At 39.7% G+C, this 11,880-nt stretch overlaps 1 protein-coding gene across 6 annotated transcripts; it reads left to right on the forward strand.

Moving 5' to 3' along the window:
• The first annotated feature begins 364 nt into the window (after positions 1–364).
• tcaim (T cell activation inhibitor, mitochondrial) lies at positions 365–9,812 on the forward strand. Of its 6 annotated transcripts, none has more exons than XM_077576638.1 (12): positions 366–513; positions 1,206–1,351; positions 1,559–1,660; positions 4,370–4,502; positions 5,777–5,927; positions 6,013–6,259; positions 6,984–7,106; positions 7,534–7,631; positions 8,130–8,221; positions 8,298–8,530; positions 8,615–8,746; positions 8,838–9,812. In XM_077576638.1, the coding sequence occupies exons 3-12, from the start codon at positions 1,626–1,628 to the stop codon at positions 9,061–9,063; spliced, it is 1,470 nt and encodes a 489-aa protein (XP_077432764.1). In that variant the 5' UTR covers positions 366–513; positions 1,206–1,351; positions 1,559–1,625; the 3' UTR covers positions 9,064–9,812. The 6 variants fall into 6 exon arrangements, with proteins under 6 accessions (XP_077432768.1, XP_077432764.1, XP_077432765.1 ...); XM_077576639.1 differs by having other exon boundaries at positions 383–508; XM_077576641.1 differs by having other exon boundaries at positions 454–472.
• Positions 9,813–11,880: the final 2,068 nt, after the last annotated feature.

Raw genomic sequence — 11,880 nt, forward strand, 5'->3', positions numbered from 1 at the left:
GTGGCCTGCGTTGAGAATGAATTTTTGACACCTGTACTTTACAGGGTTTCGGTCAGGAATTTGATCCATTATCATTATATTAAGACTATATTCTCCAGGAAAGACCAACACCGAAACATCCATTTTCTATGCAAATATAGCTGCTTTTTTTTGTACATGGTTCAAATGTATTTGTTTTATTTACCAAATGAAATGAATAAATTAAAATTGAGTTTTTTTTCCCATATAGTTCAGTAGTATCATTGCAGTAGACCGATCACCCTTGTTTCATGTGGGCTTAAAACAAATAACTAGAAAAATTCCATAATAATAGAGATAAATTGCGGTGCATATGCTTTTCACTTGATGACCAACAGTGGATGCTCTTCCAGATCCAGTCCAGCGGGAGGCGCTAAAGGGTGAACGAATATTTCTCCGAAGAAGAGAAGCGGGACAACTGAAGACTCCAACCAGCTGGCAGCTAACTTGAGCAGTGAGCACCAAACTCCAATCAACTGGAGTCTACACAGTACAGTACTTAACCTCCTCAAGTCTTTCACTTGCCATTTAATACTACCAATTAAATGTTTCTTATATATTAACAGCAGTAGGGATGACGCTTTCTAATGGTGTCACTGCTAGCAATGTTATTGACGCTCATGGGAGCCATGATTTACTTAATGCGCGTTTAACTCTCAGCAAACAGGAATCACATTCTGACGGTCGCTCCATTACGTAATGTTGTTTTGACTGGACTTATATCGGTCATGTATCATATGCCTTTATTTGGAGAACGTATGTGTTTTTTTGTTGTTGTTTTTTTAAACATCTTTGTCATTGTCAAACGGAGTTTGTTCTCTCACCTCGTAAATACATATAATAATTTCACGCAGGTGACATATTTAATTACAGCGTACTCTACTTCCAAAATTTTGATTTGAAGTGACTAAACATTGTGTGTGCTATTAAGAGCTAAGAATACTTTTGTTGTGGTAAGGTGGTCGACTTAAGTGTGAAAGTCAGCAGGTTCGACCCCCAAAATGAACAATTGTACTGCTTACTGTCCACAATGTACTCATAAGGAAAAGCAATTTGAGCATTTAGTCGATGTCCTTTGATATGCTTTGTCTTCAATAGGAAAACACGTGAGCACACCAGTGGCATGCTTGGATGTTTTTCTTTTTAAAATAAAGGCTTCTATCTTTCCGCCCTGCCCCATAATCCAGACATATAAAGAAGACAGGAGGTTGTTGTCACGTCTACGTGCCAGAAATTTCTGCTGCAGCTCCTTGAGTGTTACTGGCGTCCTCCCTGACCAGTATTCTTCTCGTCTTTTCATTCATTTTGGAAGGACGACCTGTTGTTGCTAGTGGTACTGTTATGCTATATTTTGTCCACTTGATGATGACTGTCTCCACTTTGCTGTGTTCGATGGTATAATAATACCTTAATTGTTTTGTACCACTTACCTGATTCCTGTCACAATAAGATCCCTCTGATGCTGTGGAAGTAAAACTGGAGTTTGAACAGGTTCTGTGTAGACTTTTTATAGCCACTGTTCTGTTGCTCCTGCTGGCAGGACTGCTGATGGAGCGGTTGCTGAGATCATGAGCTAAAGTTCACCTGTTCAACGCACGGCATCAGCTATGTCTGTCCACTGCCTCCTGCGCTGCACCATCAGGTGTGTTGGATTACTCAGCTGTGGTATTAAAACAATAAAAAACAATGAATCTTCACTAAAACCAGAGCCACATGAACACCACTTATGCCAAGATGATATATATTTTATACATTTGGATGTTTTTGAAGTAAAACAAGAAACGATTGAGTGTAGACTTTAATCTTGAATGTAAGGTTTCACCAATATATTTCATACAGCTCATTTTAAAATACACAATAGCGATCCATTATTCCTGCAGAGTTTTTGGGCTCAGTGTTTGATAGTGAGTTGACAGAGTAGTGAGATAGTTAACTCATTCACTCCCAGCCATTTTCACTGAAGCAACCCCCTTCGCTCCCGGGCGTTTTACTGGATTTTGACTTATTTTGCAAGGCTCACGCAATATTGTGTTCTATTACTATAAAGACATGGGACCTACCAAAAGAAGATTAGAGTCTCTTCTTTCATCAGGGGGGAAAAAAACGTATATTTGTATCTCTTTCCGTTTTGCAGCAATTAGCATTAGAATATAGCTAAGTTTCATCATTATTCACAAATCTGTTGAAAACACTGGGGAAAAGAGCTTGTTTCAACATGGCCCTGGCTGATCTCTTGTACTCTGCTGCCACCTACAGGCCGTTTTTTTTTTTGCTACCCCTTCAGGTCAGAAGGTGCATCAAAGCCTTCTGTATGCTCTTGCACACACAAAAAAAGTAAACAAATGTATAAATATGTTTTGGGAGTGAAGGACGAAGTATTAACTCTTTGACTGCCAGACGTTTTCAGAAACGGGATGTCGCCAGTGCCAGCCGATTTAAACATTTTGACTGATCTTTCAAGGTCCACAGAAAATGTTGTGTTTGGACTATGGAAACACACATACTACCAAATGAAAGATTGAACTCTCATCTTTCATCAGAAAAAAACCTTTCTACCTTATTCTGTTCTTCAGTAATCAACAATAGAAAATGGTTAGTTTCACCGAAATGCTCTGTTTTGAAACAAAAAGCGGAGAAAAGGAGCTTTTTGTGAAACGATGTTATTTCATGCACTCTAGTGAATTGTACACTTCTTTTTGTCCATGAATGATGCCACAAACACCTAAATAGTGCTTTACTTCTGTAATACACCACCACCAACAATGAAAAAGTGTTTTTGGATTGCAAAATATGTTTATTTCCATTCAACAGTAACAATTTGACAAAACAATTTGGCAAACTATTTACAAATGTGTGCAACTGTGGTACTATTTACAATTATGTGGATGTTTCAAATACAGTTTTTCTTCTTTTTTTTTTGTAACACTGCCCTGTGTGCAAGGAGACGGAGCAGGATTTGCACAACAGATACGTTTCACTTCGATTGTCCGTTTCGCGTGCAGACGTTACACTTTCTTGACGGCCTTTTTTTCTGGGGAATAGCAAGTAGCAGACTGTACCCACTCCGATGAATATGCATTGGACTCGGGGTACTCTTTGTCGTCCAATTGAACGTCCACCTGAGCGTGCTTGGTTGTGCTCCGCGTTTTCCGGTGTTAGCATCGCTAGCCCGTGAACCTTTATGACGTCGTCATAGCCGCGTCAGCGCTTCAAACTTCGGCGTCAACCTCGGAGTCACCATCATCGATGATGATCATCGTCGTCATCAATGTGCTCTTTAGCGTTGGTCGATGCCTTTCGTCTTTGAAAAAAATTCCCAAGTGTGAGCTGCTTGCAACCGCCATTATTTGCTTCCTCAGCCATCTATCTCCGCCTCACGTCTTCTACTGCCGCGTCAACGCTTCCAACCTCGGAGTCACCATCATCATCATTGATGATGATCATCGTCGTCATCAATGTGCTCTTTAGCGTTGGTCGATGCTTTTCGTCTTTGAAAAAAACTGCTCTAGCGTGAGCTGCTTGCAAACCGGTCGCCATGTTCTCTTCCCTTCCCCAGCCATTGTCCCCTCTAGCTCCGCCTCACGTCTTCTGCTGACGCCTATCCAATCTTGTCAAAAGAGAGTCATTGCTGCCCTCTAGGGGCCAAAAATAGTCATTAGGCTAACTAGATCTGCTTGAAACTTTCACCAAAGCTGGGCAAGGCTTTCCTTCACCCGTTTAAAAAAAAAAAAAAAATTGGATGACGTCTTTTAACGTCATTGGCGGCCCTCCGTAGGTTTTTACTTGACGTCTTTTAACGTCCATGGCAGTGAAAGAGTTAAAAATGTATTTATAAATTCTTGGATTTGAATGAGTTATATGTCTCTACTCCTTATTTGTTTAACGTCCCTTTGCAATGTGAGAAGCATGCAACTATTATTCTGACTCTTCATGAAGTTCTATGTGGTTATAATTACAACTGTGTGTATTGCGCAAGAGCTGCACAATTAGCTGGTGTCATGTCTAGTATGTATGCCGCGTTTCATCCAAAGTCAGCTGGGTTAGGCTCCAATTACCTGTGACCTTATGACACCAAGCACTATATAAAAAAAAATCAATCAATGTAGTAAGCCGGCTCATGTTATGGTATCATAGAACTCAAAACATCACAAGGTGAAAGAATATTTTGCTAAGAAAAGCACTTCCTTTTGGAGATGTTGACACATTAATGTATATTACTGTACTTGTCTATATTGTACTAGAATTGAAAGAAATAAGGAAAATATGTAAAGAGCTAAAGAGAAAATGTGTGTTTAGTATTTCAATGCTACTTGTTAAAAAAGTTGCTCTGTACATGTTTTTTTTTTTGTAGGCTGGAAAGAAAACACGCAGCCACCCATTTATTCCTGCAGAGAGCTCTGTCCGGAGCAGACGCCGTCAATGCTCTCAGACCATTTTACTTTGCCGTCCATCCTGATTTCTTTGGTCAATATCCCAGGGAGCGGGTAAGTCAGCCGTTCATGCACCTGTAAGGTTGACCATGCCACAAATCAATAGTGATTTGCTTTATAGACTTAGACAAGCTATGATCTTGATATTGATATAATAATGAATGCAGTGGTTCTCAAACGTTATATTGGCCCCACCCCCACCATGCGATGCCAAAGATTTTAATTAAAGGGGTCAAGGTTAACTTGTATCGAGGAAAGAGAAAACACAATGTTCTATGCATTTCTTTCAGCCATTTCTTGTGCAAATAAAAAAATGACATATTTGTTGTTTTCTTAGCAAACTTAATATTTCACTTTCGTCCCACAGGTGGTGAGAATTAGTCGGAAAAACACTTGTCAAACTTTTCATGGAATTGACTTCATTAGGAGAGCAATCAATTTGGATGATAGTTTATGAGAAATCATAATATTTGATAATTGTGTTAATATTTCGGATTTGATATTATTCGATCCGTTTTTATTGAATTACCATCAATTTTTAGTTAAACTGTTTCAGTGCCAGCCATTTTCAGGCCCTACTTGGAATTCTCATGAATAGTTTCCTATTGGGAGTATTTCCGAAATGGAAATGTACTCTAAATTTTACAGAATTTTACTGGAAAGTTTCTGTAAATTTACTGACAAATTTCCACAATGTTGAAGCAGTAGTTTTGACTTTAGACTCGAGTTTAGATTTTGTGTTGCTCATCAACACAAAGTCTGTGCCAGCTGCTACTTAGACCAGGGGTGTCAAACTCATTATTTCAGGGGCCACTTTCACCCGTATTTGATCTAAAGTGGGCAGGACCAAAATGTTCATGGACTAATAAGAAAGATTAAAATAGTTCAGTTTTTTTCTTATTGCAGATTAATTAGAAAATTCTCAACAAAAATGAGTATTTAAAAAAAAATATCAAATCCTGACTTAACAGCCAAATTTCAAATAGTCATTGAAGTGGTTGTCAGTGTGACCTTCAGTAGACAAAATTAGCAACAACAGTTAATTTTAGTGAAAAACTGCAGTTTGTTTTCTGTCCTCATGGGCCACATTGGACCCACTGATAGGCCGGTTCTGACCCACTGACACCCCCTGACATAATCAATTCTGTCACACTGCTGTTTATACTGAACAGGAAGAGGGAAAAAGCCACAAATTGCTTGCGTTAGAGCTGTGGTGAGTTTGTTTGTATTTGGTTCCTCGAAATAAAGCCATACCGAAGGATTTGTCCAATGATTGTATGCATGGTCAAGCTATCATGAGGCATTCATGGTTTTGATGTGGTTTACAGGAAGTGAATGAAAATTCCTTAAAGAGCTTAAATGGCTATATGGAAAATCTCCTGAAACCAGGATCACGTTCACTTCAGCCAATGAAGCTCACCTTTTATGTGAGAGACACAAAAGACAGCAGTGACGTGCAGCAAGACCTCCTTTCCTCAGGTGCAGATTTCAGGCAGTAATATTGACCACAATATCCATCTGTTGTGTTACTATAGAAGCTTGAAACATTCTTACTTGCTTTAAGGGTTCCGTCCAGTGAGCTTTGTCTTGCGCACCAACGATGTCCTGAGCACAGTGACGAATGTGTTAAAGTCCTGCAGTCTGCCCATGGAGCACATGAAGGAACTTGCCAAATCTCCCCAAAGTCCAGCTGAAGCCGCCATTCCTTTCTACAGACCCATCAAGTGGGATAAGAGCTACTATACCTTCACTGGCTTCCGAGACCCTGAGGAGGAGATGCAGCAGGCCAAAAGAGTTGAGCCTACTCTCAGGTTAGTTACACGGGGCTCACACTTCACCATCAACTGTAGATTAAGGGGGACGTATTTGGCAGGGGTGTGCCATAAAAAAAATCGATTCTCATTTAGTACGATTCAGAATCGATTTTAAAGGTCCCAAAATCGATTTTATTTAAATTATTTGATACTGTCTTGCCTTTGTGTGTGTGTGCCTTTATTTAGAGCGCTGTTCATGTTGTACCCAATTTGGCCACTTAGGGGCAGTGTGGTTCCACGCGGTCTAATACACTGTTAAGTTGTAGCCACATTAGAGGGTAGAAGGAAAAAGTCACAATCAAATTATTCCAATAAAAGTTTTTTTGCAATGTGGAGCCGTTTCTTTTGAGTGATAAAAGTGCCGCGAGTAGCGCGCTAATTAGCATTAGCGAGTCAGACTGGAGTAGATCATTACAATTCCTTGCACATCTATAGATTGAAGCAAAAATCATTGTCAATCAAATTATTTTGAATCAAAAATTGTTCTCAATCGATTCTGAATCGAATCACAGACCCAAAAATCGAAATCGAATCGTGATAAATTCAAAGATTCCCACCCTTAGTATTTGGGTCTACTGTATTTTTTTTTTACTAGTTAAATTCTTATCTAGACAGTTGGCTAATTTACATAAATCCCATCCTGCAAAGGAGTCTCGCTCTTTTGCTTTCGCTCTCTCACGCATAAACTTCAATCAAAATGTACCTTATGTTCTCTTTTCAGCATGTGGCTTCAAAACAATGAGGCAGAGGCTACAAAAAAGCACAATGATAGTCTTCCTCGGAGAGATGAACTCAAACGGTTGAAGAAGGAACTGTGCTACAAATTTGACCTGGCTGACATCAGGTACACTCATGAAAACTCAGAGCGAGACAAAAACTCAAGTCGCCAATTTTAGGACGTGTTAGTGCCCATGGCGTGGTTAACTTGCACATGTGTGAAGGCACCATTAATGCTGAAAGGAGCAAACATGTGCTGACATCCAATCAACATCATTTTCAGGGACTTTTCTGCCTATTTCCGCCACACAATGCCGAGCCACATTCTGCACGTGTTAAAACAGCGTGGCTTCATAGTGAGAGTGCATGCATTCGTCTGGCCTGCCAGCAGTCCAGACCTGTCTCACATTTTATTTTGAATGCAAAAAAAACATCAAACTGGCAAAATACATTTTTGGGGGGGTTATTTTGGAAAAGATGGCATTCAATTAATTTTGAGAAAGAATGAGTACGCTTCAGCCTTGAGCAAGTTTAACATCAGCTCCAATGTGCAGGTGGCAGCGCAGTTGGGGAGTGGCCCACAGGTGCTCTCAGCTTCAGAGTCTGAATCGACTGGCCGTGCAGAATCCAGAGGCCATGCGCAACCTACAAGGTAAAAAACTGTTTTTGTTATTTAATATGTCATCAATCTGTTTGGGAAATGGCCGTCATAGCACGAGTTGAAATTCATGTCGTCTGCTTTTAAGATATAAACTGTATACAGTGGAAACCCTGCATACTACACAGGGTCATTAAAAAAAACATTAAAAGTCATTAGATGGATTTTGCTCAAATAAAGGTCTTAAATGGCATTTAAAAAATTAAATACAATTGATGGTAAAAACATTTATGCTTCATTTTACATACAAACATTGTGCAACAGAGTCACTATAACACAAACAATTTATCAATAATAAATGTGATTAAAAGTATATGTATTTGTGGGGATGGTTGAGTAGTAAATCACAAATCACAATCAACAAAATGGCCTGGAGTCCACAAGTTGTTTCATGTTCCAAATACCAATTGCTCTCAATTTGAAAAGGAAAATGTACTGTTCATGTAAACAATGTCCAACATGAAACCAGATCGTTTCCTTGTCACCCTCCAGGCCACGCTGTTGTGTTCGCCGACCAATCAGGGATGAACGCCTCCGGGCATGTCATGCTGGGAACTACGGATGTTCATCATCAGTGGACCAAAGTAATGCGCTTGCATCTCATTTGAAGCGTGTTGCCCCCCCCCATGTGCTCACCTGCTCTGCTCGTATGCCTCGCAGCTGTTTGAGCAACTTCCCGCCTTCCGCGTCCTGCAGCAGCGCACCGAGTGGCTGAAGGAGAGGATCAGTCTCCTCCTGGGTGGGATCCAGGTGGTTCCCGCCGAGGGGCTGGGACCGGTGCAGCCGATTGCAGAGCTCCACGGCACCCTTAACGCCTTCCATAACAATCTGATAACGCAGAGGCTTTGTCTCCACCCCAGAAGTCTTGAGGGGCTCAACATGATACTGGAAAAGTACACGGTGTCATTTGTCCCTTCATGGTTAGCTCGGACCTTCTTGATGAAGAAGACGTGATTTGTCTTTGGTATCGTTGATAGGGGCCGCTCTAGTCCCAGTCTTCATGAGATGGGACACTTCATCATACCGAACAACTGTGACCCGCCAAAGCTGCAGGCTTTCCTCCAGAGTCAGGCGCCCAATGCCAGACAACGAACGCATCGTAAAAAATTGTGAGGAAACGCCTCTCAGCGGGATTTCTAAATCGAGCACAACTCTTTTCATTAGGTTCATTAATGGCCGATTTTGTGTGCGTCCGAGCAGGCTGCAAGCAGAAGAGGCGGCCGCGATGAAAATGTGTCTCCAGAGTCTTTCTCTTCGGGGTCTCTCCAAGGAGCCCAGCGTCACCTCCAGCCAGATGATTCTTTGCTGCGAAAAGTTGTCGGAGCAGCGTTCGCCCCTCATGCCGGGCCTCCATATTTGCGCTTCTCACTTCTACTCAGTTATGCAGGACGGAGACCTTTGCATCCCGTGGGACTGGAAAGGTTGAGGTTCCTTTCGAGGTTCGCTTTGTGCCAGGTTACAAATATTTTGTAGCACTTTATAAATGTGAATCTTCATCTGTTGAACGTGTAGAGAGAGAGAGAGAGAGAGAGAGAGAGAGAGAGAGAGATTTATGTTAGTATTAAAATGGTCGGTCAATTCACAATGACTTGAATAAATGATCAATCGTTGCATAAGAAGCACTTTATTTCTTTGCTGAAGATGACCAAATAGAGGTGTGTTTAAACTGTAACTATAGAAAGTTTGCTTATTACTTGACCAGAGTATTTGGGAAACATGATGACTTGGTCACCAATTTAACTCATTCACTGCCATAAAAAAAAAAAAAGATTATAAAATACAATTTTTAATTGTAATTAATCGCATGACTTCACTAGTTAACTCACGATTAAGCTCAAATTTTACATCTGTTCTAAATGTACAATTAAAAAAATCTAGGTTTTCATACTCTTGTTAACAAAAGTGGACAAAAAAAATGTAAAACTAATAAAAATAAGTTCAAATGAATTTTTGACGTTTATAGTCGTCAATGGCAGTGAATGAGTTAATAATGGTTGTGTTCAGGTGCGGTCGGTCAAGTTGATGTAAATTCAACTTAAGTCAGTTCAGTTCTATTTTCACTCTCCTACACGTGGCTCGGTCCTTTGGCACACTTGTTTGGGGCACACGTGCCAGTCAATTGCTGCCTGTATTTTTCACCAAAATAAAAGTTGCCATTTTCAACTTGTTGACTAACCTGTGGCTAGTTGTCTCTCTCACTCGTCCACCAGTTCTACTACCAAATGTTGTTGCAGCAAGTTAAATTGGATTGTTTTGGATTCAGTCAAGACATTTTGAAATTGTGACTTGTCAAAATTAATATGTGCATTAGTAGTAGCGGCATATCTGCTTGGAGATGTTCTGGGTTTGAATCTTGGCTCAGGCCTTCTATTGCATATTTTTCACCTCAAAAGGTGCGAATGGTTGAGACCAGTCCAGGGTTCACCCTACCTCTTGCCCAAAGTCAGCTGGGACCGGCTTCATCTCACCCGTAACCCAAATGAGGATAAACGCCATAAAAAATGAATGGATGGAATGTGTGCTTATGTAGATTTCTACAGTAGTTGGATAGATTTAAGGCCACATAATCTTAATACTGTGCTTTTTCTACATCCAATATTTACAGTTGTCATAAAATCCCTTGGCAGAATTTGTCCGTTTCATTTATTCAAAGCCAAACGTATTTTTTATGGAATTAATATTAACCTATAAAACGTTTCAAAATAGCACTTAAATGGAACACAAAGAAAAAAAATAGAGTCCCTGATCAGTCATGTTTCCCTGAGAAATAATCCCAATTACACTTAATTGATCTGAAAACTATGAAAGACATAAAGTAAATGAAAGACAGGCCCAGATGATTTATTCATACTCGAGCCTGCGTATTCCACTGAAGGGCGAACATTTGCGTGTTGATTTCACGTCAGGGTTTGTTAAAAGTCGCGGCATTTTTTAATTGTCCTCTAAACTGTCTTAATGGTCTTTTAAGACTGGTTAGAGAACGATTAGCACGTTTAGTTCAACACTGAGACCTTGAACGAACCCTGACATGAAATCCACTTTTGCTGGCGTCACAAACGTTCATCCCTCATCGCCATCTTTATTTCAAAATACATGTAATTATGTATACTATATATATTTTTTTAATCTTAATGTGTGTACTGTAAAATAAGCCTTAGCTCAATAAAGGTGAGGAAACACTGGAAACGTATACTATAGTAATGTAAATGTAATACCTGTAATTAGTTTTGACACTTTTTTTCTCCTTTGATTTTTGTGGTTGTAGTTTGCGATGGTGAAAAGAGACGGGTCTATCTAATAATTTGGTTAACTGTGTTATGGGTCAAAAATATGGTAGCAGGTGAAAGATATTATAACATTTTTAATACCTAATTTCATATATCAACTATTGTTACACATTATGAACATTTTAATTCTTCATATTAACCTATAAGACATATTTTGTGTCCTGAGCAGAGCAGATGATGTCGACCTCGTATGGTCTGGCCTTAAGCTGGGTCATATTATTTAGTCTAAAAAAGTTCCTTCTCAGCGTTTTGTGCGAAAGCACATTTAGCCCTTGAACCAGAATTTGTCTCAAAAACACACACACATACTCCTTTGGCTGGTATACACTGATTGGTCCAAAATTCCTTGTTTTATTTGTACACGCACATCTCGGTCATGAAAACAGAATTAGTTTTGAAATAACACACACACACACTTTACTTTCTTCATCAGTCACGGCCACTGTAAATTTGGTTCAACTTGTTTGTGAGATTTTGCTATGGGAAAATCCTTCAACTATATAACACATTCTGTCTCAAAAACATCCACCTGACCTTGTTTACGCCATCTGCTGACGGAAAAGTACCAGAGTATGTTTAGTCTACAAATGAAAAGGAGGAGGTCTTTTTAACTATAAGAAGCTATTGTACAGTAGAAGAGCACATTTGACGCTCTGAAATTCCACGTTCTTTAAGTGATGAAATCAGAAGCTGTTGTATGTCCAGAGACTGTTTTTTATTAAATCATTTTTGCAAAAGGTGTATTTTTCTTACATTAAACCTATCTTCATTTTTGGAACACGCAAAGAGGACAAAATTCCTTCAAATTCCTTCACAGGCTTGGAAAGTATTATGCTGTGCAATGTTGTGGCTTGCATTTAGGCAAAGTTAAGATATGCCAAAGTTGCCACAGTAGTCCCTTATTGCATGCGTTTTTTTCCCCCAAACCAATTTCACTGACCATAATTTGTTCCCAG

This window comes from Vanacampus margaritifer, chromosome 9, assembly GCF_051991255.1.
Source record: "Vanacampus margaritifer isolate UIUO_Vmar chromosome 9, RoL_Vmar_1.0, whole genome shotgun sequence".
Taxonomy (NCBI): Eukaryota; Metazoa; Chordata; class Actinopteri; order Syngnathiformes; family Syngnathidae; genus Vanacampus; species Vanacampus margaritifer.

Bases quoted from the DNA above. Each gene is read 5' to 3' on its own strand.
- tcaim (XM_077576642.1), top strand. From the start codon at position 1,626: ATGTCTGTCCACTGCCTCCTGCGCTGCACCATCAG. The intron at 7,107-7,533 runs GTACACTCATGA...TCCAATGTGCAG, and splicing joins TTTGACCTGGCTGACATCAG to GTGGCAGCGCAGTTGGGGAG. The intron at 8,222-8,297 runs GTAATGCGCTTG...TATGCCTCGCAG, and splicing joins TTCATCATCAGTGGACCAAA to CTGTTTGAGCAACTTCCCGC.